The following is a 27,756-nucleotide window of genomic DNA, read 5'->3' on the forward strand; positions in this document are numbered from 1 at the left end:
ACTAACATAAGAAAAACACAGCAAATGGCCAAGACTATTTGTATCTGTGTCTGTCCACTTAAAGTGTTCAGGAGTGCAACAGCCTGTAGTTTGAAAGTGGTTTCTAATGTTATGGATTGCATTCTGTCTATGAATCATTTTCCTTGTAAACAAATCTTGACAGATGATGCCAGACTACAAGTATTAAAGAATCTGTCACTGCCTAAATGCAAGCCTCGATACTTAGCTTTCTGAAGCTTGTATCCTCTCTTCCAATTTGTTATTTGGTTCGATACCACTCTAAAACAATAGACACTGTAATTTTGAGGCAGAAGGGGGTACTGATTTAGAAAAGCTGTAATTTCTGAGCCACATAAGCAGTGCCATAATTGGCAATCTATGACTGACCGTGCAAAATTCTGTGACCAGGTTAGGAAGGGTCACAGCAGAATTGACTCCATCTCCATATTGAACATCAGTGTGTAACGTGAAATTAACTGTACTGTAGATGACCTTGCTAATAAATACGGAAAATATCTTATTACTGGGAATTCACCAGCCCTATAAAATGCAAACATCCACCTTGCTTATAATATTAACAATTATTCATATAATTACTAATCTATATTTATGCATTATATATATGACATATATATCTATATTTGGCAGGGTACACCTGTCTCAAAGGAGGAAAAAGATCTTTGCACAGAAGTTAGCAGGGCTCATTGAAAGAGCTTTAAACTAAACTTGAAGGGGGAAAGGGATAAAACCAGGCTCACTAGAGATAAGCCTGGGGGCAGCATGCCAACATTTGAGGGACGGTGTGCTATGCAAGCTCCTTCGGTCTGCCATCTCAGTGGAGAAAGGGGATGGAGATCCATGCAGCAGCAAAGACACAAAGGTTATTGGTGTGTTAGAAACCGCGGAAGTGCCTGAGAATGGTCATGTAGGAATTAGAGCTTCTCCCCCCAAAAAAGGTGGTGGGATCAATATCCCAACTGAAGTGCATCTACACCAATGCACACAGCATCAGCAAAAACCAGGAGGAGCTGGGAGCCATTGTGCAGTGGGAAAAGCATGATATAGTTGCCACCGCAGAAACACGGTGAGATGACTTGCACAACTGGAGTGCTGCAATGGCTGGCTATAAACTCTTCTGAAGGGATAGGCAAGGAAGGAGAGGCGGTGGGATAACCCTGTAGGTTTAGCAAGTGTTTTGACTGTCTGGAGCTTAATGATGGTTATGATAGGGTTGAGTGTTTATGGGTAAGAATCAGGGGGAAGGCCAACAAGGCAGATATCATGGCAGGAGTCTGTTACAGACCACCCAACCAGGATGAAGAGGCAGACAAAATACTCTATAAGCAGCTGGGAGAAGTCTCAAAATTGCTAGACCTTGTTCTTATGGGGGACTTGAACTTGCCAGATGTCTACTGGAAATGCAATACAGCAGAGAGGAAACAGTCTAGGAGGTTCTTGGAGTGTGTGGAAGATAACCTTCTGACACAGCTGGTGAGTGAGCCATCCAGGGAAGGCGCCCCGCCGGACCTGTTGTTTGCCAACAGAGAAGGACTTGTGGAGGTTGGAGGCCGTCTTGGGCACAGCAATCATGAAATAATAGAGTTTTCAGTTCTTGGAGAAGTAAGGAGGGGGGTCAGCAGAACTGCCACCTTGGACTTCTGGAGGGCAGACCTTGGCCTCTTTAGGAGCCTGGTTGACAGAGTCGCTCAGGAGGCAGTCCTGAAGGGCAAAAGAGTCCAGGAAGGCTGGACATTCTTCAAGAAGGAAATCTTAAAGGTGTAGGAGCAGGCCACCTCCATGTGCTGAAAGATGAGCCAGCAGGGAAGAAGACTGCCCTGGCTGAACAGAGAGCTTTGGCTGGAACTCAGGGAAAAAAAAGGGAGTTTATGACCTTTGGAAGAAGGGGCAGGCAACTCAGGAGGACTACAAGGATGTTGTGAGGTTATGCAGGGAGAAAATTAGAAAGGCCAAAGCCCAGCTAGAACTTAATCTTACTACTGCTGTAAAAGACAATAAAAAATGTTTGAATAAATACGTTAGCAACAAAAGGAGGTCTAAGGAGAACCTCCGTCCTTTATTGGATGCAGGGGGAAACATAGTGACAAAGGATGAGGAAAAGGCTGAGGTACTTCATGCCTTTTTTGCCTCAGTCTTTGGTAAGACCAGTTGTTCTCTGGGTACCCAGCCCCCTGAGCTGAAAGACGGGGACAGGGAGCAGAATGAAACCTCCGTAATCTAAGGGGAAATGCTTAGTGACCTGCTACACCACTCAGACACACACAAGTCTATGGGGCCAGACAGGATCCACCCAAGCGTGCTGAGGGAGCTGGTGGAAGTGTGCTCCAAGCCACTTTCCATCATTTAGCAGCAGTCCTGGCTAACTGGGGAGGTCCCAGTTGACTGGAAGTTAGCAAACATGATGCCTGTCTACAAGAACGGCTAGAAGGAGGATCTGGGGAACTACAGGCCTGTCAGTCTGACCTCGGTGCCAGGGAAGGTTATGGCACAGAACGTCCTGAGTGCCATTACATGGCCATGTACAGGACACCCAGGTGATCGGGCCCAGCCAGCATGGGTTTATGAAAGGCAGGTCCTGCTTGACTAACCTGATCTCCTTCTATGACAAGGTGATCTGCTTAGTGGATGAGGGAGAGGCTGTAGTAAAGCCTTTGACACCATTTCCCACAGCATTCTCCTGGAGAAACTGGCTGCTCATGGCTTGGATGGGTCTACTCTTTGCTGGGTAAAAAATTGGCTGGATGGCCAGGCCCAAAGAGTTGTGGTGAATGGATTTAAATCCAGCTGGCATCTAGTCACAAGTATTGGGGTCAGCTTTGTTTAATAACTTTATCAATGATCTGGATGAGGGGATCGAGTGCACCCTCAGTAAGTTTGCAGACAACACCAAGTTAGGTGGGAGTGTGGATCTGCTTGGGGGTAGGACGACTTTACAGAGGGATCTGGACAGGCTGGATCGATGGGCTGAGGCCAATTGTATGAGGTTCAACAAGGCCAAGTGCCGGGTCCTGCACTTGGGTCACAACAACCCCATGCAGCGCTACAGGCTTGGGGAAGAGTGGCTGGAAAGCTGCCTGGCGGAAAAGGACCTGGGGGTGCTGGTCGACAGCCAGCTGAATATGAGCCGGCAGTGTGTCCAGGTGGCCAAGAAGGCCAATAGCACCCTGGCTTGTATCAGAAATAGTGTGGCCAGCAGGAGCAGGGAAGTGGCTGTCCCCCTGTACTCAGCACTGGTGAGGCCGGACCTGGAATACTTGTTCAGTTTTGGGCCCCTCACTATAAGAAAGGCATTGAGGTGCTGGAGTGTGTCCAAAGAGCAATGAAGCTGGTGGAGGGCCTAAAGAACAAGTCTTAAGAGGAGCAGCTGAGGGAACTGGGGTTGTTTAGCCTGGAGAAAAGGAGGCTGAGGGGAGACCTTATCGCTCTCTACAACTACCTGAAAGGGGGTTGTAGTGAGGTGCGGGTCAGTCTCTTCTCCCAAGTAACAAGTGACAAGACAAGAGGAAACGGCCTTAAGTTGCACCAGGGGAGGTTTAGTTTGGATATTCGGAAAAAAACTTCACCAAAAAGATGGTCAAGCATTGGAACAGGCTGCCCAGGGAAGTGGTTGAGTCACCATCCCTGGAGATATTTAAAAGACATGTAGACATGGTGCTTAGGGACATGGTTTAGTGGTGGACTTGGCAGGGCTAGGTTAACTGTTGGACTCAATGATCTTAAAGGTCTTTTCCAACCTGAATGATTCTGTGATTCTATGATTTTCAGTGGTTGTTTTTTAATGAAGCCTGAAGTGTCATAAAACTGGCTTTATTATTTTATGGACATATGCCCTAAGATAGGATGAATAAACACTTGGAACTACCTGCCTTTCTCTGTTGAATCTGTATCAACACCTACATTTTGGCTAAAATTAAGTGAGATTAACTCAGTTTTTGTGTGTAACTCTTATTTCCAGAGTCATATTTGAAATATACTGAAAATAAGTGAAATATGTATGCCACAGTGGCAAAAAGCAAAAAATCAGAGAAAATAAAATCAGAAGGAAAAAATATTTTTGCCAGCTAAGATTTAGGTCCTTCAATTATCTATGTGTTTGAAAAGTAGGCTCATGGTTTTTTGAGAGTCTCTGAGTTCTCAGAATACAAGAAAACATGTTCACTTATCAGAGGTGATGAGATTCAAGTCATGTATTAACCAGTTCAACTATGTACACTGCATAAAGGTTGTGACAATTTCTTGTAAAATAATAAAAGTATCTCATATAATTGATTCTTTTCATTGTTTCATAAAATTGCTTTGTTTGATTGCGGGAGAGTTTGGACTGAATTTTCATTACCTATTTCTGAACAATTTACACTGGGATTGAGACAGTATTGAGCTAATGAGTTAGAATTTATATTGAGCCTTAACTGTCTTCATGAAGTAACTAGGGAAAGAAAATCATGGCAATAATGGAGTATTTTTCATTATAAACTATGTTGTACAGCTTTTACAATCAGGTTTTTAATAGATCTAGAGAAATTAAATTGGAATTCTACCAACTTTTGTGCTTTTGTCATCCCATGAAACGATGTTAAATAATGTCAAGACTAATGTGCTAATCCCGTTTCTACTGAAGTAGGGACGAGGTGGTATCAGTCCTGTTGTTTTTCAGGCCCTGTTGTTCATTAAGAAGTAAGATGTACATAGAAAAACATTCAGAAATATGCAAATTGAGTATAGATTAAATAGGTCTTGACTGAAAGTAGAAACTTTCAAAGTCAGGAGGGTGAAATTGTGCTCTATATGAAAAAGGAAGTAATCATGTATTGCTGATGGATATATTAATAGTGCTGAGAATGCATGCATATATACATTTTTATTAATATATTCAAACATTTTTTATTGATTGCATATGGAAAATAAACTCATACAATGAGTGTATAGATTACCTTGTATGTGTAAACATACATATACTCAGTCTCAGCATTACACATAAATATGCACCATGAATAACATAAGTCATCAGATTGGAAGAGTTTAAACTTTTCATTATATATAAATGTACAAATTAATAAGGTTACATTAATTTTTAGTATTGTCCTTTAATTGTATCCTTCTGTTTAATTCTGTGGGTATTTTTTATGAGGAGGTCTGCAGTAGTGAAAAAGGGTATTTCTCAACTATATGAATTATTGCTTCTCTCAACACTTACTTGTCCACGTTGTTCCTTGCTATTAGTCCTTTCCAGTACTAGAAGACTGCAGGAATCAATTAATAATCCCTTACCTTTTAATTAATAATATGAAATAAAAATTGAATATACAAAACAGAATCGTCAGCCAAGCACATATGCATGCATGTTGGTGCCCTCAATAAATTAAAATTTTAGTTACTTCCTATAAAGTTTATTTATTTACAAATACAAGAAGAAATATGACTGCAGTTTAAATTTTAATTGGCATAAGAGGCAATACTCTTTTTTTAGACATTTTGCAGGCAAAAATATTCTCTCACATATAAAACAAATGCAATATATAATTTTACTTGCTAAGAATGGCACAAGTATATGTAAAATATACATCAAACACAAAGTTCATGTGAATAAGCACAACTGTAATACTTTCAGGTTTGTGTTTTAACTCTTAACTTTAAAAAGTTATCCTTACATATCTTTTTCTTAGGGTGAAAAAACCCCAAACAAACCAAAAGTCCTTCCCCCAAACCACATATTAAAGGAAAAAAAAAAAAAAAGAATAAAAATTGCCACTTGCAAAAAAGGTTAGATTGCTGGCCTTGCTTGCAAATTCAGACACTGAAAATTTGGAGTCTTCCTTCATCCAAATAATTTATATTCATTCCCCACAGGCAGCAGTGATGGTTCTTGGGATAAAGAAAAACTTCAGTCTCCCCCCACCCAAGGATCACAGGCCTCTGTTAACCACCCCAACTTGCCTGGACAGCATAATGTTCCAGTTAGCCATCCTCTCAACCCTCTTCAACAGAACCACCTTCTGCCAAATGGTACGGGTTGACATCTTTCAGCACTAACATCAGCAGTTTTCCAATTCCTGTCTTTATTTTGTGTTTATATAAATAGGCTATGAAAAATCAAAGATGTGGGGAACATTGGAATACTTCCTTTAAAGTACTAAGCAGAGGAAGCGGAGACAATAGAGAACAAATACATATGCAATAAAATTGATACTTAAAATAACTGCTAACCTGTGCATCAGTGGCATAATAATGCATTGCTAAGGCACCTTACAGCAGATATTAAAAAAGATAATAAACAGCCATTGCTTAGCAATGTTATCATACATTACAGTGATATTACCAAACTAAGAGGTCTAATAGCCTCTCCTTGTGGCTAGAAACCCTCCATGGTTGCTAGTGACTTACCCATGCATATCCCGGAAAAGAACTGACATATACCTGCTTTGTCCTGCAATGTGAACCATCTTGTCACTCATCACTTGAATATTGTCCATCAGGAGAAAAAAACCCCAATGTTTTAAAAAGATGCATAAACCTATTTCCCTTTTTTTTGTTTCCCCCACCAGGATTGGAACTTCCTTTTATGATGATGCCCCACCCGTTAATTCCTGTGAGCCTACCTCCAGCATCTGTCACGATGGCAATGAGCCAGATGAATCACCTTAGCACCATCGCCAACATGGCGGCAGCAGCACAAGTGCAGAGTCCTCCATCCAGAGTTGAGACATCTGTTATTAAGGTAACTATATTAAAAAAAAAACACAACAAAAAACAACCACACAAAATTCTAGCACACTCACATCTGTCAGAAGTTTTATAAAGGTGGGTAGGTGTCAATGTTATAAGGTATGTCATAAAGTCAAGAAACTCAACTGTTGTAGCCCTGGGAACACAGTAGGCTGCTGGTGGCCAGTTTTATCTTCTCAGTTCTCCTCCCCTTCTCTAAATCAGTATTAAAACAGTACTCAAGTTGAAGCATTTTCATGCAGAATACACAGCTTTCTGATTTTTCCTATTTCATATTCTGTAGTCTAATGGCAACATTCCTCAAGATATCAAGGAAGAAATTACTCCTTCCTTAAATTAGAATAGACTGTTCTTCCAACTTCTAAATCTAAGCATTTGAACTGAAATGCTGCAAATTATCTGAAGAAGGCTGAAAGGCTTTTTTATTTACCTCTGCAGAACCTAAGTTGCCAAATCCCAGAACAGAACGGAATGAAGTTGCACAGAACAGATGTGGTAATCTGCAGGCCAGAACTGTAGTATTGTAGAGATATCTCAGACATATCTGATATCTGAAATTGTCTATTCATTTTAGGTTTTGTTTGCTGCCTGTAACAAAATTAGTCTGATTATAGAGGTATTTAGCAGAGGCATGGAGTCTTCTCTCCTTCTGACTGAAGATGATCTGTTTTCATTTTAAAGGCATTTCTCCCTTACCACTAGATACTTAAAATTTGATTTGACATTTATTTAGATACCTACATTTTACCTGTTACACTTCTTTAGTTCTAATAAATGAGATACAGAAAGTACACAAATATTTGTGCTTTTATGTAACATTCACATGTTAGAAATAGACATGCCTTTGCATGCTTATTTGATATTTTAGTGCTGTGTTGGAAATCTGTCCATTAATGCAATTCCTTTGACAAAAAATGGATAAACTTAAAATCTCTTGGACTTGCAAATCAAGAGTTGCAAAAGTTTTGATGTTCATGATGATTTGAGCAGAGTGAAGAGTTCTTATTAGGACATTCAACATGCTTGTGCTCCTGTCCTCTTTAAGCTAACAAGCCCAGAATCATAAAGAACTATTCAGTTAAAAGTCAATAAATCTATGTTGCTATTGATCTAGAAAAATATGGTCTGATGGCCTAATTTGGGTACCTGCACTTTCAAATGTAGGATCTTCTTTGGAGGCCTTCAGTGGCGTCCCTTTCTCACCTTTGATGACATGGGGAGTTAAGACATTGGTTTGAGAAGAATTGTTTCTTTAGGTGCTATGTCAGCAAGGCTAGATTCCACCATTATGGCCTTCTTGCCCATATCTCAGGAATATAAACAATCTGCTGCTAACTAACTGTTTGATTATATTGTGATTTCTGCACCTTTGTTTTTCTACTTTCACTTGATCAGTATTTAGTAAGAGTTACATGATGCTAAAGTTCTCTGGAACATACGTGGTGCTCTATTTAATTCTAAATTTATTTTCTTAATTGGAACAGTGACCACTGGTATTACAGAGGTCTCTAAAAAATGAAGATTGGGATGGAGCACATGCTAAATGACACCTGACAAGTATGAATTACTATGGCAACAAAACTTTGTTTTCACTATTTTTCCTACTATTTTCCCTTCTTTCATTTTCTGTGAGCTATTTGATTTCGCTTGTAAGAGTATAAAATTTGACCTTCACGAGCATTGGTAACCTTCTGCTTCTAAAGTTTGACAAGCTGACTTCTAGCTTGTAAAGTTGATTTACAAGCTAGTTATAGTTATTAAAGTAGCCTAAGTGGCCTACATTTAAATATGTCTATGGGACCACACCCCAATGTGACCACTGATCTTTGTCTCAAGTTACCAAAATCAGGTAGATTTCAAGTACAACATAGCTCTTATGCTAAAAAAGCTTTCCTTCTGCAGCAAGTAGGTCCTGATGTGTTCACAGAACTCATCACATTATGGGAATATTGCTGGAACCAGGAAGCACCTAACTGAGAAGTAACTTCTGGCTCATCTGATCTAAACCTGTCTAGTAGGTTTAAAAGCATTGGACTCTGAAGGGAGACTCTGTCATCATGTGACTATGTATATTATTTTAACAATAGGCAGTGCCATACCAGAAAAATTTCCTTATCTTAGAGTTCCTTAACTTCTTAACAAGATTCATTATAATCCAGGTGAGATTTTGAAAGTACCTAGCAATTTTGGTTCTCTGTTTGAAACTTTTTAGCAGCACTTTGTAACTGGAAAATCATAATTATTTTTTTTAAATCTTGCATATTTAAGCATTTGTTTGTATTAATAATCTACACTATTTATCTCTGTCATTTCTGAAAATTCAGCTATCCTGTATTCATGCTAATTAAATCTTTATCATAGCTGCCAACTTTTGCGCAGCTCCTGGCATAACATCTTGTGCAAGTTATTTAACAAACCAGGTTTTGTGTTCCCATCTGGTTTGCACATAACTGTAAATTAAAAAGATGTGGATTTACAATGAAGTGTTTTTAAATGGCCAAATTAACCTGAGTTCTATTTAGAAAAGTGCTCACTCAAGGGTGAAATATGCATTTTTTGAAGTTTGCATGATTAAGTTAGAGTTTTGGGACATTTAGGTAGAACCTTCTCGAGACACTATCTAAGTGCTGCTGTGACTTCTTCAGTCAAGGCCTGTGACATATTGCCCACAATACATTTATACTACAGCTAAATACATAAAGACAAAATCTGCCTTCCAAAACTCACTTCTGAATGTGAGACCTTGCTGCACATAGTTATTTCAGTGATACTGTAAGGGCAAGGGAACTTTCCCTCAGCCCCTTTTTTGTACAATGTATGTCTAGATTTATGTCCTCTGTTTTTGTCTATGGCAGATGAATATGGTCATGTGGATAGAGATACCATGGCCAAGTAATTATGTTCCTATTTTTTAATACTGAACAGGATTGAAACATAAACCCCAGCAACGTAAAAGCATGAGGTCATTGTTAAGGGGATTTTCTTCCCATGAGCATGGACGTAATGTCACTGGCAGTTTACCTGTTCCTCACTAGGCATAGTCAGAGGCTGTGATTTTAGTGTCCATTGAATTATATGCACTGAGCAGTTGAGCAGGAAACTCTCCAATCAGCATACTTTTTGAACCTTGCACTGGCAATGTAAAGTTTATGCATAATAAGTTACGGCACAATCAAAATAAATATCTTAGAGGATAGATGTAAGTGAGAAGGTCAAACCTCCTTTCTCTTTATTTTTACAGGAATGGATAAATAGTACAGTTGCTCTCTTTCACAAAACTGTTTGTTGTTAGAATCATATCTTCTTTTTTTTTTGTAATTGCCACATTTTTTAGACTTTTTCATTTTGTTTTCATTATCTTTTGGCTCATATTTTTAACCCTAATTTTACTTAAATGTTTTTCCTCAGTAACAATGTTTCCACAAGTTGATTTGAAAAGTTTGTGAATCACTCATCTTGGAGTTCATAGTTGTAACCTGAAATGAGAGCATAGATTTGAAATTAGAGTACAAGATGTTTACGAGTTTAAACTCTGCTTGCAAGTTAGAATACCTATGAGAAATCTCTACTCTGAAAAGTAAATCAGTAGTAACCTTATCTAATTAAGTAACAAAGAACAAAATTAAGTCTTAGAAAATCTAAGTCTTCAGATTATAAACAACCTGGTTCATTGGATAGAAGAATTGCCTTTGTGAACAGTGCCACGGTAGATGACTTGCTGACCTTTCCTTCCAATTCACCGAGTTCACAGTTAGTGCTGTTATCTTTAAACTCACAAAGCTTCAAATGCCTTTCTATTACTGGGCAATATTTCATTTCTTCATGATAAGAAGTTGGAATAAAGCTGAGTTCATGTACTAACCAAACATTTTATCCTTGTATGTTCAGGAGATGAGACAAAGACAATTACAAGGGAAGCCTTACAAAGCAACACCTTAGATTTGGCAGTGAACTCTGAGCTCTAAAATCTTCAGAATTATATTTCAGAAGAGTGTTGTGCCCTTTCAAACATGAGACGAACATTACATGTCTTTTTGTAATGGAATGTTTAGATATATGAGTTGGATGAATAAGAGGAGAGCAACAACAAGCAGGGAAAGCAGATTGTGACAGCAATGAATTGCAGTGAGTGTGACGGCTGTGACCTGGGGATGCTTTAGACATGAGGTGGCTTTCATCACCTGCCCATGGTTGCAAAGGCTCAGCTTGTTAGCAGTTTCACTACATCACTTTTTTTCACTCAGCAGAAAGATATATGAAAATATAAAGGACATACCTCATATTAATAGCAACTTGAAATATTTCTACATTGTAAAGTTAGAACAGAGCAGCTTGCCAGAGTCAAAAATTGCACTTTATCTGTATAATGTTACTAATACTTACAGAAAGAATTAAGAATAAAGCAGAAGAAACTGATACCTCCAGCTGAAAAAGTGACCACTGGCACAGCAGTTTTCCACTACATATTAAATATATGAGACTAAATTTTGCTAATTTGCTAAATATATCACAGCACTGGTTGCGTGACACTTGTTCATAATTTGTTTCTCTCTCTCCCCCTCTCTCCCCCCCCCCCCCCCGTTACCCAATAGTAGAAATTTACTATTAATTTATTTAACCAAGGTAGCCGCTGACAGATTTTAAAAAAAACAAACACCTATGTTTATAAGCCTATTCTGATATGAAATTTTATTTTAACATTCATTCACTTTTTCATTTTTCATTGGCAATATGTGTGTGTTCCTATTGATGTAATTTAATCTTCCTATGTTTTTCACCTATAATTGCTGCCAAAAAGACCAAATAATAACCAAAGAGAAGAAATATGACACTGCCATACAGAAATGACAGAACAGAGTACATTTAAAAGTCTCAACAGAGTACATTTAAACGTCTTGTGTCAGAGTGGTGGTGAGCAAGTTCAGAGAGTGGACCTGAGAGGAAACAGACTCCTAAGAGGAAAATGAGCAAGGTCACTTCATGGAGGGGTTGGGCAGCAAAGGGACTACAGAAGCTTCAGCTTAAGTCTTCTCTAAATGCTGTGTGAGCACCCTTGCGTTTAGTGCAGGCTTTTAATACCATCATAAGATGTTTCAGTGTAGAAGAGTTTACTGATAACTTATTTTCCAGTTACAGAAATTATGACTTTTTTATATTTAGATACAGTTTTTCTCAAAATTGGCTGGCACACCATCCTGTGGAGACAGGGACCATAGGAAGTACCTTGAAACTACAATTAGACACCCTGGATAGAAAACCCTTTCACTTTGCTGCTATTACCAACAAAGCAGAATTTTCCTGTTCTATAAACTTGAGAAAACTCTGAGAATTGTCAATGTACCAGATTTACTGTAAAATCTTTAGATGTGACTGTCTTCATGCAGTGAGTAAAATTACATCCAGTGAAGAAAAATATACTATACACAAGTGCATGAAGAGTGAAGCTACTTCCATTTCCCCAGTCTGATACATGAAGTAAAATCAAGTTTTCTTCTTCATATAGGGAGAAATTTGCTTTAATATAAAACATTTAAATGTCTTCTAGGGCATAATTCATCGGACCTATTTTAGATAGCTACTTTAGAGTGAGGTGAGTTGTATCTTGGAAACATAAATGTGTGGGTAAAAAATGAGCCTAGGGTCACTAGCTCAGATGTAGATATTTGCAGTATACGTGACATTTAGTTAGATGATTTCTTGGTGTTTGGCTGGGTGTATGGTTTGGATTGACTTTGAGGGGTGAATTTCCAGTGGTTCTTCTTAAGCTTGAATGGTTGCTTTTTGAGTAAGACTAGATTTTCAAAAGAAGAGAGGAAAAAAAAGAAAAAAGCAGGAAGAGTCTGTCCAACTTGCTAATAAGTAATTACTAATTCAATTTTAAGAGGTTTTTTGCATGTCGTCTGGGGGCTTTTGTATACCTTAGAAGGATATTTTGTTTGTTAGACCAAATATTCATTTAGAAGGCAAAATATAATTTAAAAAATTAGCTGAAAGGATACACACAAAAAAAGAAGCAGGTTCAAAACAGTTGTCAGGATATTTTTATGAGAATCCCCAAAATCCAGCATTCTGTACTATGAGGCTCCATGGCACTTCCAGAAATGATCCTGCTTTATCATGATTCCAAACTGTCAACACCTGGAATGCTACTCTAGTTTCACCAGTACAGCCAGGCTCTTTCATGGCATTGATAGGTATCTACTTTTGTTTGTTTGTTTGTTTGCTTGCTTGCTTGTTTTTAATCTCTGTAATGGCCCAATCCTATGAAACTCACTTCCTGCCTAGGTCACTGTACTTTATGAATTGCCCATGATTTCAAAGGATTTGGTTCTCTGTTGTTGAAGTACTGTTAAAGGATTACTTGGGAGTCTCCTGTTTGGACTTCCTGTCAGTTAACTGCTGCTGATATTCCCAATAATCCTGTAGTAAACAGAGCAATAAAAATCAAGCAAATTCGTAGTCTTTTTGTCTGTTGATCTCTTTCTATATTTTATGCTATCAATTATCAGTATTCTTGTGATGGGAACAGCAGGGTGGAATCAATAAAATATTGCAGAAGTAAAACAGAAATCAAGTTAACTTAAATTGGTCCAAAAGATAAATTATAAGTTCAAGATATTCACAAAAAGAGAAAAAAAGTCTTATGCAAATACCATGGATTATGTTCTTCATAAGAAATAGATCCACTATTTAAAACAATAGTGCAATTAACAAAACATCTGAACTCCTGAATTTTGATTAGGATTAGAAGTATGTCTGTAAGAACAAGGTGAGAAAGATGACATGCATCAGTGGGAAGTTACCAAGATCTTTAGCAAGCTAGTGATAGTATGCAAATAAGGAAATAGAAATTAAATATTGGATCAGTTTGATAACACACATTTTATAGTAGTGTTTGAGGAAGTTAGGAAATAATTATTAGCCCAATTCATCTTACAGTTCTTAGGACTAAACATTAATTTGGAGTCTCATAGCATTTTAGACTAAAGCTGAAGGAAAAATTAAACTGTGAAAGCAAAATATCCTGTTTGCAGGCAATACAAAAGATACCCAAGTAAGTCATTTATTTCACCCATTCAACTAATACAATGTCAAATAAGTATGCAATTTTACAAGATAGCCATTCCTGGAATCCTTCTCACAGAAGTTCAAAATGGGTCAGTAAGGAACTGAAGAGTAAGAAGTCTGTGTTTTGGTCACTGTGAAAAAGATTGTTATAATTTTACCACAAAAAGGCTTGGAAGCCAGGCACCTTCCCAGAAAGGTCAGAATATTATAAACTGATTAAAAGCTTTTATTTTTTTTTTTTTTTAAATTAACAGTGTGTGTCATATATCCTTTCCTCAGTATGAAGTTACCTAAACTGTTGAAAAGTATGACATTGAAAATAAGTTTTTTTATCCTCTGCACTTCAATGACTTAAAGTACAAGTGTCCTTAAAGGAGTTTGTTCAACACTGAAAAGCATCAAGACAGCTGAATAGTTTTACAAGCGATATACTTCTACAGCTATACTTGCATGTCTAGAGCTCAGCCCATGACTAAAATTAAAGGATGACTAAGCCCAAGAGATGAGTCTTACTGTTTCCAGTAAGACTGAAACTTACCTGAAACTGAAAATACCTGTAGGAGAGAAATATGCAGGAGATGAAGGCTGTGGTTGCCAAACCAGTTGGTTATTGGAAGTAGGCATATTCAAACTTTGTCAGAAAGATTCTAGAATTCTGTCACTAAGTAACCAGAATGGCAAAGAATAAAGAATGTTTGTGGAAAGACTGAGGTTGTGAGAACCTAGAAGAAATCACTTCCTTGTCTACCTTCTTAGGAGCAGAAGGATTAATCCTACACATATTACCTGAAATGTCTTTTCCTGGATAGTGATATAGGGACCAACAGCTGAACTCCATCAACTTTACGTTTTGCTGTATTTCTGAGGAAGACTTTTGGTAATGAGGCACTTTTCAAACTATGAAAACATGCTGCTGGAGCAGAAAGAAAAGAGGCAAAAAAGATATTAACATTAAATACCTACCTTTGTGACCTGGTAAGAAGAAAAAGACTTTTATGATATAGGGACGAAAGTATTTATGGTCTTCTAGATACCATTACTGATGTATTAAGATAAATCTTAATAGGAAGTTACTTAAAAGGAACTTTTGGAATGAGATCTCTACAGTATGGTCTTTGCATCTATGCAAAGACCTGTTCGAAAAATGTAGAAAAATGTTAAGTACATCAAGACACTTCTTTGGAGAGACTGAGGCAGTGTTATGTTGTGGGTGATACGTGGTATTCTGGAACAAAATTGGAGTGGTTTATCATTCTAGAAACAACTTCAATCTCATAAGTTAAAATCTCTGACAGTTAAAATCTTTTACCTGTTCTTTACAAGAAAAAAAAAAAAAAAAAAGCCCAGCATCACGAGAACATTTCTGTTATTTATGAAATTGACTTGATATTGAGGGTGTGTAACTTGTAATGTCAGTGGAGTAAGTGTACAGGAAAGGGCATTGCAGCTCCCTAAAGTCAAAGTTTCATATATGATAGGAGCATTTTCGGAGGAGTTAAATGTCAGATTCTTAAATGCTTAGGATGCATGATTTGGATCAGATTGTAAAGAGCACCAAGACAAGGAATACTTCAAATTTGGCCCTTAAGAGTGTGTTGTCCCTTGCTTAGTATAGCTTCCCATTCTGATGCATAATTTTGAAAAGTTGGTTGACCACATGTTAAATTGCTACATATGCTCTAAATTGTTCACACTACTATTTACTCATGAGTACCTGTAGAAACAAATAGGGAAGCAAAAAATGGAGAAAAAAGGTAGCTAGCGAGAGTTATGTTTTACAAGTGATGAATAATTGCGTATTTCTTGCTTTCTAGTAAATATTGTCAATAGAGTTTTGGGAACTATTCAGCTCATCAGCCAGTAAGTGCAAGGGTAGTGTTTTTAGGATCCTGCTGCCACTCCAGAAGGCAACAGATCTTTTGTAGGTCCTGTCTGTCAACCTGGTGTGGACATCTCAAAACCCTTCAGTAGCTCAAATGGCTCAAATGTGAGCAGATGAATTGAGCTGTAGGTATCTGGTTTTGGAGGAGGCTCCATAGACTTTTTTGTCTACATCTCAATTGAGTGAAATGGGAGACAACTTACCTTCAAGGTGAGCCCCTTCATGTAGCATCCTAGATAGAGGTGTCTCTGAAGTTTCATCTCTAGCTCATGTGTCAAAACTGCATTTAGATTCTTACATTCAGTGTTGATTTCAAACTGAACCCTGCACAGTTTCCTCCTCATACTTAATTTAGCAAAGTCACTCATTTTATTTATTTGTTTGGGTTTTTTTTGTTGTGAGGCTATGAGCCTAATTACAGTACAAGCCAACACCAGATTCTCTAGAGATATCTTTAATGAAGTGGAATTAAGTTTGTCCTGGGAGTAGACAAGTTTTAGGAAAAATACTGGACAGTGGAAAGTAACCTAGGTGATTTCTATTGCCAGGATTATAACACAGTAAATTCCATTTCTCTGCTGTGTCATGTAGACCTACTTGCACAAAAATGGCATTTTGCAGAAGTTACAAAATAGCTCTGATCATCTGAGTTATTTACTGAACACATTTTTGCACATTTCCTTTTTTGAAAAATTTTAAAGTGAAGTCTAAATGTAAAGTTAATATTTTATCATATACAAAATTCGTTTTTCTACACAAAATCTCTAGTAAGGAAGACAGCTTATATTGATATTCCAGCACCATTAGTTTATCACTATGACTTTTTAGAACTACAGAGTATTTCAATTTCCTATTAGTAGCATTTCCTGTTATTATTGTAGCTAGTTGTGATAAAGACAAAAAAGTTCTGTAGACTATATTATTGATTGTGGAATTATGAAGTAAGGAAATAAAAAATGAGTTAAGGTATTAAATTAATTTATTTTCCAATTCTACATAGTTCAATCCCGTCTTTTGTTGGGGTTAAAGGGTATTTTACAAATGAATCGATAAAGCCAGTATATATAGTTTTCTCATAGAGTTTGTCTACTATCTCATATTAATGTGACTAAAACTCATTATCTGTTTTGTTTGTGCAGTAATTATATTTTGTTGTCCTGTGCATTCCTTTTGCTCTATCCATCTCATAATACGTGCTGTAAAAGCACACATAAATAAATAGGATAAACAAATTAAGCTGTTTAAATAAATTAATTTTCTCTGCAGCTCTGTATTCAAATCTTATGTGCTCACTGGATTTCATTTTAATGAAACCCTTCTAAGAACAATACATTGTATGCCAAACAGTGAAATTATATATTAAATGAATGATTAAATATACTGTGTTCCAATTTATACCAAATCTGTACGCTGTGCATGCTTAAATCCTCCTAAATCTAAAGAAATAAATCTTCTACATTCTGAAAACATCTGCATTATAATCCTTCTCTTGAACGCCCAGTTCATGGACATACAAACACAATCAAAGTCATAATAAGCCTAGAGCTATGATGCAGTTAAACTGTCCTCATCAATGTTTTTGACTTAAAAACCCGAGACTATTAAAGTGGAATCCACTTAAATGTCTTGAAACGTTGCTCTGAAAGGTCTTCTCCCACTCTATCAACAGGCCCATTGAATCCCTTTGCAATCAGAATCTCAAGTTTAGCAAATATTTATTATGAAGCTTACCTGGAATGAATCTATTGATTACTATAGATGGTCATGTTGCTAAGTTTCATAGGAATGCCTTCAGAGAAATAAGTATTCATCTAGCTACTGTGCATGAAAAATAATGACTGCTGCAAAAGCGATTTGCTGTGTGAGGAACGTGATGCTCTTTTCAGGAAAACTTTTAGGCATTTGCAGCAGCAAGTTTTCATATGTGTTATTAAACATGTACTAATTATATTATTTCATTACTGAAAGCTTTTAGTGAATTGAATGTATAAAGTTGGTTTTTGTTTGTTTTTTCTTTGGGTTGTTTGTTTGTTGTTTGTTTTCCATTAGGAGTCAGGATTTCAATTATCAAAAGGAAAAAAAAAAACAACAACCAAAAAACCCCTGGTTTAACATTTTCAGTCCCTCCAATAGATTTCCCTTCTAGGAACTATTTATTTTTATCACTATTTGACCAAACGAACCTAACTCACACATATTTTAGCAATGACATAGAGTCTTGGGAGCTATCAGCAATAAAAAGGAAACTGCAGGGAAAGATAGGGAATTTTCTAGAAAGGACTATTCTGCACTCAGCTCCCTTGGTTTATTGTTTCTCTGAAAGTTCTGTGTAAATATCAGATATATCTATCTGCTACATACTGACAGTTCTCACATAGAAGAAGTGCAGTTCAAACCATCACAGTCCTCATGATGTAATTTTCAAAATCAAGGAACATCTTGAAGTGCATCATAGCTCCTCCTGGCTACCATGCCAGGCTTTCACCTGGATAGAAAAACATAAATGGGCATTTGTCCCCATTTTGAAGTAGTGATATAGCTAGTGATACGCCCACACTCTTCCAAAAAGTGTGGTTCATTCCAGGTTTGTGTTCCACTGTATAAACAGACATTTGGACTTTCATCAGCCATGTTACTGTATTGGTTCAGTTGGAAGATTGTATTTTCTTTATGATCCATAGCAGTTCCGTAAGATCTCATTGCTCAAGAAGCCCTTCTGAAATTAAAATGTGGAGTAACATTCTGCATAAGCTAAAACAGCATTGTCTGGTCTTTATTTATTTACGAAAGTACATTGCTCCTCATCACATAAGGCTAAAGTCTATAAGCCAAAATGTGTATTTCCAATTCAACAGCATGCTGATAAAAGTGAGGAAAAAAACAAACTCAAAAGCAAAACAAAAACCTTATTTTTATAAGTAGTCCAGAAGGCAGTTTAAAAGCCTGACAGGATGAGCAGCACTCACATTGCATGCTAAAACATAAGGTCTAGTGTCCTAAAATTGCCAAGTTTCCTTTTGAGAATACTCTGCAAATCCTGGACACCTCACTAGAGGAAAGAATAGGTTGTAATTTAGGAGGGAGACACAGTTTAGGGAAGTGATGTTTGGAAACAGAGGTTTAGTTTAACATTGCCTTTTTTTGCAATTATTTTTTCTTGGGGTCTAGGAACGTGTTCCAGACAGCCCTTCTCCTGCTCCTTCTCTTGAAGAGGGCCGAAGACCTGGCAGCCATCCATCCTCTCATCGAAGCAGCAGTGTGTCCAGCTCTCCTGCACGGACCGAGAGCTCTTCAGACAGAATCCGTAGGTCACATTCTTCTCCTTGTCACCACTTTAAATTTGATTAGGTGCAGCTGGTTTTTCTAATCAAAATGCCCTCGTCTTAAATAGATCTCATATGTATCATGTTCAGAAGTTCAGCTGCAATAACTATCTCCCAACATTATGTTCCCCAGTTTACAGTATCATAATATCTGATGCTACATTAACGGGTACTGATATAAACTGCCATCATGTCATATTAAACATAAAGATATGAGCTATGAAATACAGAATTGCAGCCAGGAAGCAATTTGCTAGATTAGTTTTAGAACTGAACATATAGTGTAAACGTTTTTTAAAGAAACTTGAGTTTTATTTAATCTGGTTACTCTGGTTTGATTTCTAAATTGATTCTGACTTCATAAGCAATATTTTACATGGGTAGAATTACTTGATAAAGAGAAGAATTAGGTTAAATCGATTAAAAAATGTGCATACTGTAAAATTCTTTAAATATAAAAATTCGTAATGGTGAGAAATATGATACAGAGAGTATTATCACCTAAAGCTCGCAAGGGGCGGAGCGGAATTAAACCATGGTGTTTCAGAGTGATACTGTTTTTATCAGGGCTCCGTGTACAGAATGTAAATTACATGGTGAAGACCCTGATTTCTATGATATTCCAGTGCAAGTCTGGAAATTAAGGTTTTAAACACATATTATGTTATGGGTATTTACTTAAATTCATATTACACTTGTCTGTTCCTTTTATTATTGCTCTGTTGCAGGTTTTGTGCTTTTAAGGCATCTTTCCACAGTGGGGTTTGTCAGTAGGTGAAACTGGAGCATTTGGCAGGCAGATAGAAGGCCATGAAATAGTTATATGAAATACATAGTCGTGTTGATTAGATGCAGCACATGTGTCTTTTAGACGGCTTCTTTTCAGGCTCTCTGCAAACTCAGGAAGCTGACTCTTCATTGACGTTCAGAAGAAAGATCTTTCATTACTATGTGATGAAAAATGCCTTACCAAAGAAAAGAAATGAGGCCTGACCATTACAAGCTGAAAATTCTGTTTTCTTATCACTTGGAAGATTCAGAGTGCAGATTAAACTGGCATCCCATATACTGTGACCTATCTATTTCCCCAGGCTCAACCCACGAGCCTTTTGTTATATTTTTCTCTCCCCTGTCCAGCTGAGGAGGGGAGTGATAGAGCAGCTTTGGTGGGCACCTGGCGTCCAGCCAGGGTCAACCTGCCACAGAATTCATAAGTAAAGTTCTAGAAAAAAACCTCAAACCCTGGATTTTTAGGGTTTTGATCCAATGGTATATTTTTTTTACAAGTGGTGAAGACCTTCTCCATTGTTCTTTAAATAAAAAAAGTAAATTAAATTAAATTGAGAGATACTGGTTTTGCTAAGGAATGACTTTTTTTTTTAAGAAATTGTACTATTCAGCTTACTCTGCTTACATAGCAGCAGAGAGGAGTAGGACCTTTGCACATTGTTTCTTCCAATGTGAACATAAACAGCGTTCCTTAAATACTGGATCAGTTCTGTAACTTACTTATTTATGAAATAACTCTTTTCTCTCCTATCTGATTTTTTAACATTACACCCGATTCTTAAGTACATCTGCTTTTGTGGTCCCAGCAAGAGTAATGTGACTGGGATACATATGAAAAAATGCTATACTGAAAATGGCATAAGCCTCTTGCAAATACAGTTTTTCAGGATAAAGGCATAGGGATATAAACTACCTTATATGGGCTTCTGAGGTGTGTTTGAGACTAATGAAGGTCTGTTTGAGAACTGTTGGAAAGAGCTTTTCAGGCTATCTGATGAGCAAATAAATAATTCTACTGTTGTACAGTGTATTTTGAAAAAGTGTTTATCACCTGGAAGGCCGCCATGCTTTATTTAAGGAAGTTAGGCACTGCATATTGGGAATGCTAATGTACAAGAGGTTTTGTACATCTAACTAAAAAGAAAACATCCATAAGTATCTCACATGGAACCTTCTATGATTTTCTGGTTTGCTTCATTTTGCATTTCAGTTCTTGTTAAATAAACAAGAAAATGTTTGCAAATATCCAACTTTCTCCAGACATACCGAACTTTTCTTTGTAAAATGAATTGTTTTAAACCAGAAGTAACAGGAAGAAACTCTCCCGCTGTGTGGATACTGATAGCACTAATTAAGTAACTTTGTGAATGTTAGAATTCTTGTATAATGAAGAGGAAAACTATATAAAATAAGTACAAAAGTGTATTGTTAATATGACAGCTGATTTTCTTTCTGCCTATGCTTGTGTCTAGCAGCTGTCCATCAGAACGGGCTATCTATGAACCAAATGCTGATGGGTTTGTCACCTAATGTCCTGCCTGGACCTAAGGAGGGTGATCTGGCTGGTCATGATGTGGGACATGAGACAAAAAGAATACACATTGAGAAAGGTAATATGAATATTGTGATTCTACTGTTTCAGTGTAAAACAAGTATTGTCTCAACAGCTAAATAGTATCATAATTGTGATTTTCATTTTTTTTAATTGGGATTTTTTTTTAATTTTATTTTTTTGTTTCACAAATTAAATTATAACAGGATGATAGCTTTCTTGATTCTTCTACTTTGTGGTCCTTGAGATTAATGAGCGATATTTATATGAGGGAGGAATTTCATAAATATTACAAAGAAGGATGAGTGAAAAACAGTTTTACATTACTATTGCGTCTCTGACCCTTCTACAACACTGTTTAGGTATTAAGTTTCTGTCTCCATCCAGTTGACTTTAATGACCTACTTCCCAAAGGGACTGAGCACCGTGAAAATTAGTCCATGTGTGCAAAAAAGAAAAAGGCTAATACCAAGCCATTAAATTAGGGAATTGCATAAAATGAGGCTGGTACACATTATATAATGGGATTTAAATTTAATTGAGTATATGACCAAAGTGTTTGATCTAGGTGAATAGTCCACATGCACTTATGCTGATTATGACACCATTTCATCTCTGTTGGTATTCAAAGTTAAGTTCCTGTTCAGGGTTGTTACAGGGGATTTTGGAGGAGTGGTGGTGGAATTTTAAAAGGTGCATTCCATGTTATATTTACTTAATATATGTGAATTTTAAGTATTATAGATTAGAAACATTTTGGTTAAAAAGAGGTTAAAAATATGACATATCCTTTGAAAACATATTCTTTGGGCTTATCAGAAAAATCAGTTCTTTGAGCACAGTAAGAGAAAAAGTAAAAGGTATAATAGCCAGACATTGAAACAGAGCTGGAGAAACTGCTGCAGTAATAAAGGTTTCAGAATAAGACATTTTGTGCCATATTTTAATAGCTATAAGATGATACCTTCTCTGTCTTGTGTTTGAACACTGAGATATGAAAAAGAATTAAAATCTGGACAATTCTATTCTGGACAGGTGGTATTTTTAATAGGATTACCAGAAAAATTAATGGAAACAACATTTCTTTTATATAAACCATTTAGTTTGGTTCATTGCACACACAACCTGTTTTAGCTTATACTATGCCCTCACTCAGCCCCTGCAAATTGTATCCCTGCTGTGAAGTATGATGTGATCAAATAGGTTTGTTTTGAATTTCCATAAATGATTTTATTTCAGCCTTTGAAGTAACTCATTTAAGTGTAATCAGACTGGTAAATCCTGCAAAGAGAAGTACATATTAAGAATTGCTACTACTTTTGCATGTCATTCAGGTTTTTTTAAAGGCTTCGTTTATAATCGTACATTTTGGTACCCCACATGTATTTTCCAGTCTGTTGCTGATTCACTTTTTTGCAAGATCTGTTCTCAGTAAAACTGCTGAGAATTCTCTTTTTTCCTCAGTCCTTGTTTAGGTCAAACCTTCTATTTTTTGTTCTTTTTTCCCCCTCTTTTCCAGCCTACTGAATTAATGGTAAATATTCATGGGCTATCTAGATTGATAGGGTATACTAAATTAAAAATTGTTTTCTGTCATGACTACATTTATCATGTCTCTCATACCAGTCTTGTAACTTTAATCTAATCTGTATTAAAACAAGTGATTTAACTTACAGATGTTTGTGGAGATAGTAATTGTCTACTTTTGTCACTGTGAGCTTGCAATCAGATTTCTAAGCTGTTGCTTACCACTGCAAATCAGTCAGAATGCAGCCATATTTAAAAATGCAAATAAACATATTTAGGTGGTGGTACTCCTATTGTTGAAACCCCATCACCTTCATCATCTGATTCAAAAGAAGAAGAGAGGAAAACAGAAGTTCTGAATAAGTATCATGAAGCATTTAAACATTATTGTCTGAGACAGGGGAAAATTTATTTACAGTCAACAGAGAATTTTAAGGGGGAACAAAGTTATAACAGAGGCAACTGATCAACATACCAGATTTTGAAAAGACTTAGCATATGTCAGAGGGGTGAATCATTTGTCTGACCTGATCTATGAGTTGGATACCGGAGATAAAATAACATTTATCTGTTATAAAACAAAGGAGCTAATTTAGCCAGACCACACAACATAGTGCAGTATATTTAGAAACAGTTCATTGGCACTTGCAAACTCAATAACAGCTTGAGGATATTCAGTCTTTTGGAGATCATATGCATTTCTATTCAAAATTCAGCTAGAATTACTATTAGTGGCAAAAATGAGTTTATTTTACTGGGGTGGTTTAAGCTACCAGTAAATCTCTTGTGCAGTTTTGTTTGGGTTTTTTTATGTTTGCCTTTAGACTGTCTTCAAAATCTGTTCTCAGGTTCTGGTGTGGGCAGCCTTGAATGACCTCACCTTCCATTGGAGTCAGGTTGTCGTTATCCCACCAAGAATCAAGTTTGCATCAGGCTCTGGGTCAATATTTGTTGCAGGAAGAATTTCTGTTCCCTAAGGCCATGAGTACGCCATAGGTGTTGGGAACATCTTCCAGCTGCTGACTCCAGATGTGCAACTTGGCCACATCCTAGCTACATGTTGGGGCAAGACCCAATGTACACATCTGAAATTCCACCCACTCCCTGGGTTCCATGAGAAGAAAACTTAGATTTGCTAAGGCTTACGTTGTGGTCCAGCCAGGTTCCTAGTGTGGACGAGGGAGGACTGCCCCACAGTTCATACATAACTTAAGATGTCATTATCTGTATGACCAGAGAAGTCAGTTACCCTAGATTTCCAGGATTTTTTTCCTTTTTAGAGGATAGCAGGTTTTTCAATTTTACTGAAAGCGGACTGTAGAACTGAAAATGATCCTGGGAAGAACGAGGTAAATTGAAGTACATGGTGTTAGTTCAAGTGCTTGACAGCCATCATCAAAACCAAGTATCTAATTTTGTAACCTGTAATTATGGACTCTTTGATGATGCACATTTGGTTTTATTAGGCCAGATTTCACAAGAAGGACTTACATGAAGTATAGGAGACATACTAGAAAAGATCCATTCAGTTTTTTATGTTAAAATTAAGGCTCTGAGGCTTTTCAGGTAAAGTAAAGTTTCTATGACTCAAAGAATTTGCTCCTGATAGTCCCTCAGTTTTGGTGAGGTTTATTTTATCACTTGTACTGCTCAGCTGTTGTCTGAGCTCCTGCAGATCTCCCAGTCTGAAGTTACGAGAAGTATATTTTTGATGTTTTTTATGGGGCTGAATACTCATTCAGACCGTCAGTGATATTGTCTGTTAAATCTGGAAATAGCATAGGAAGGATGAAGTAGTGGAGAACCTAAGGACTAGTCTGCTGAATCCCGATCCTCTTCTTGCTCATTGATCTAAAGTGTTTAAAAAAATATGTTCAAAATAATTAATGGCTTGAAAGTTAACACACACCCCTTGGAGATGTGGATCCTAATTCCTTCTAGGCAGAAGAGAGAACTGAACTTGTGACACATTTCCTGGGGTGGTATCCTTAATCACTGTGCTTTGTGTAAAAGAGGGAAGTGTAGTTTACCATCGTCTCTTTGCTCTTATGACCCAGACTCTGGTCATGTGGGGTCTGCAAAGTGGAATTCATAGCTCAGTCCTGTTGCCAGAGTTTCTCTATTTACTAGCTCCAGATAGCTGCGTATGATTTTCTGTTGACTTTAGACAGACTATACTTCTACTTGTTAACTTCATTAGATCCCAATTTGCACTACCTGGTTTGGGTAATGTTAAGGGATATTAGAGACAGTGGCTGCTCATAACACCCCCTAACTGGTAGCTGCCTAGCAATACCTACCCTATACACTATATAGGAATGTAAGACCCAGATCACTTCAGCCCAAGATTCTGTTCTGGGGGACAAACACCTAAAAGTTTGTTACTTTAACACCAAATTTAGATCCTTTAGTGTTTTATTGGATCTGGCCCTAGGGCATCAGATTAGAATTTTCTGTCTGCATCAATTTATATTTTTTTTAGATTGACACCAACAGCAAATGAAGCCTGAATGTCATGCTTACATTTTAAATTGAATATGTTATTTGAGGTGCTACGGGAAGGACGCTCTCTTGTTGAAAATATGCACGCTGTTTTCTATAACAAAATATAAAATATTCACCATGTTCACAAAAGAAGTGAAACTATTTCTTTCAGAAAAGCTTTTAAACGATGATATTCATAGAAATTTCTTAAGTAATTTTCAGATAATCAACAATAACTGCTTCTTGACTACTATGATAGCAGCAATTAAGGTATAACTTTATCAAACCCACATATTAAAAAGTCCCAGTCTTTCTCTCTGTTTTTATTTTATGTCCCCCTGTAGAGATGTGAGCAATCTTAGACCTCTGGCTAATATCTTATAAAATAGAATATTAAAGTTCCAAAATATCCTTAGTGTAAAATGGAAAATAATTTAAATATTCCAAAGTTATAATTAGAATTGTATTTTCCTGTAAGCAGTCATGCATCAAAAAGGGAACTAATGATAAATATATTGTCCTATATAGTTAGATATTAATTCTTCGTTATCAACAGTAAATTCTTTTCTAATATATACATAGTGTAGATATATATATACATGCTTATTTACCTTAATAAATATAGAAACACATAGGAATATGTTTTTGTAAATATGAAAGGGTCAAAGGAAGTTTTAGTATCAGCAAAGATTCTTTTCTACCTGAGCTGTCCTCTAGCAAAGTCAGCAAACAAATGATCTGGAACTTTGCTTAAATTCTGTTTCTGGTCTGTGTTACAATTTTAGTTAGTTCTCCAAGAAAGCCCTTTTTTAATGAGAGTTGTTACCAGTTAATGTACAGAGGAATATTCATTCACAGTTCTGCTGTCCAACTGCTTGTGTAAACATACTTTATCTGTTCATTTTCATTTTTGTATACATACATACACAAAGAGATACTTATACAATATGTTTATTTTGCTGAATATTGCATCTTCATGTAACAAGAAGAATGTAAACAGACCTTGATGGGTATCTATATGCAAATATATGTACAGTTAACACATTTCAAGCCTACATTCTCACTTCACTTCTTAAATATTACATATTAAATCTTAATATATTAGTTTGTAATTCCTTAAGATACTGAGTTCAGGCTATGTATTTATACATCATCTAGCACATTGTGAAAGTGATCTTGATTTAGGCTTTAAATAATTCTCAAACCCTAAACAGATAGTAGTCAAAATTGTAACCTATGAGAGATAATATAAAGATCCACTAAATGAAAGGTTCAAGAAAGCCAGTATCACCAAAATAACCTTTCGACACTCTGGTTGTTGGTGTGTCTTTTCACTCAGCCCAAGAGGCTCAAGAATGCTTGAAGTACATTAAAACCTATTACAGTTAACAGACTGCAAAGATGAAAAATGAAATTGCAAGTTTTTTCTTAATGGGTTGTTATTTATTAAGAAGCCAGAAAACAACTATTTTTGTTGCATGGAAAGGAGCAGAAGCCTTTCATATTATTGAAAAGGATATGAATAGCGTGTGCATGCAGGAAGGAGTGCAAAGGTAGTAAAAACTTCTGAAAGGTTTTTTTTTAGCAAAATATTGGATAAGAGTATTTCTAGAGACTCTCACTAAGCCATCCTCCAACAAGGCACTTCTGCAGATTTGTTTGCTAGTAGGGACCTTTATTCTGCTAGGGTAGTAGTCGTTTTGACACAGTTTATGAGAAATTTGCTGTACAGTTTTCACTTGATGGATATGTGCGCATCCGTTCCAAAACATCCCAGGCGATCTGGACTCATTGCAGCCCAATTGGGCATATGCGTACTGGCTAGAGTATATTTACAGTGACTCAAAGCCATCTTGGACGTAACTGACTTTCTGAATAGCCTTAAATGAGTTACATGTGCACAAAAAATCTGATGTATTCTCAATCTATTGAAACAACTCTGCATGTACAATATCTCTGTGCCTTGTGCCCCAAACAGTTCCCAAAAAGGTCCTTTTTGTTTTCTTTCTTTTTTTTACATCTTTTTTTTCAATGGTCATTATGTGTCCTTCATGTAATAGACCTTAGAATGGTCTTTTTAGTCTTTGATGGTCTTCATTACATATAGAGGGGAGGGCTGCTAAAAACCCCTTTGAAATCGTTTGTGTGCTCATTTTCATTTTTTTAATGAATTGTTAAACAGAAGATGTAATGGTAATTGATAAGATGTTAGAAAGGACTTTTTTTATCATGCTACCACATTGCAGTTTTTAAATCATTAGTTCCCTTTGTGTTTGCTGCTAGGAAAGATATGTTATAGGGAATGAAGTTAACGAAGTTATGGCTGTTCCCACTAAGAGGGGATATGTCCTATAGCACTGTGAGGATGACCAGACAAATAAGGTTCTGTT

The 27,756-nt window shown here is 36.7% G+C and overlaps 1 protein-coding gene across 3 annotated transcripts in view; it reads left to right on the forward strand.

The window, feature by feature from the left end:
• Positions 1-27,756, forward strand: part of DACH1 (dachshund family transcription factor 1) — a 366,571-nt gene that overhangs the window by 243,760 nt on the left and 95,055 nt on the right. For 2 of the 3 annotated variants that reach the window (XM_049815999.1, XM_049815998.1), the window contains exons 4-6: positions 6,561-6,733; positions 18,860-18,995; positions 21,279-21,413. In XM_049815999.1, coding sequence (XP_049671956.1) covers positions 6,561-6,733; positions 18,860-18,995; positions 21,279-21,413 — 444 coding nt within the window. Of the gene's footprint in view, positions 1-5,865; positions 6,022-6,560; positions 6,734-18,859; positions 18,996-21,275; positions 21,414-27,756 lie in introns of all 3 variants that reach the window. The other variant, XM_049815997.1, reaches the window with a different exon arrangement.

Source organism: Accipiter gentilis, chromosome 13 (genome assembly GCF_929443795.1).
Source record: "Accipiter gentilis chromosome 13, bAccGen1.1, whole genome shotgun sequence".
Taxonomy (NCBI): domain Eukaryota; kingdom Metazoa; phylum Chordata; class Aves; order Accipitriformes; family Accipitridae; genus Astur; species Astur gentilis.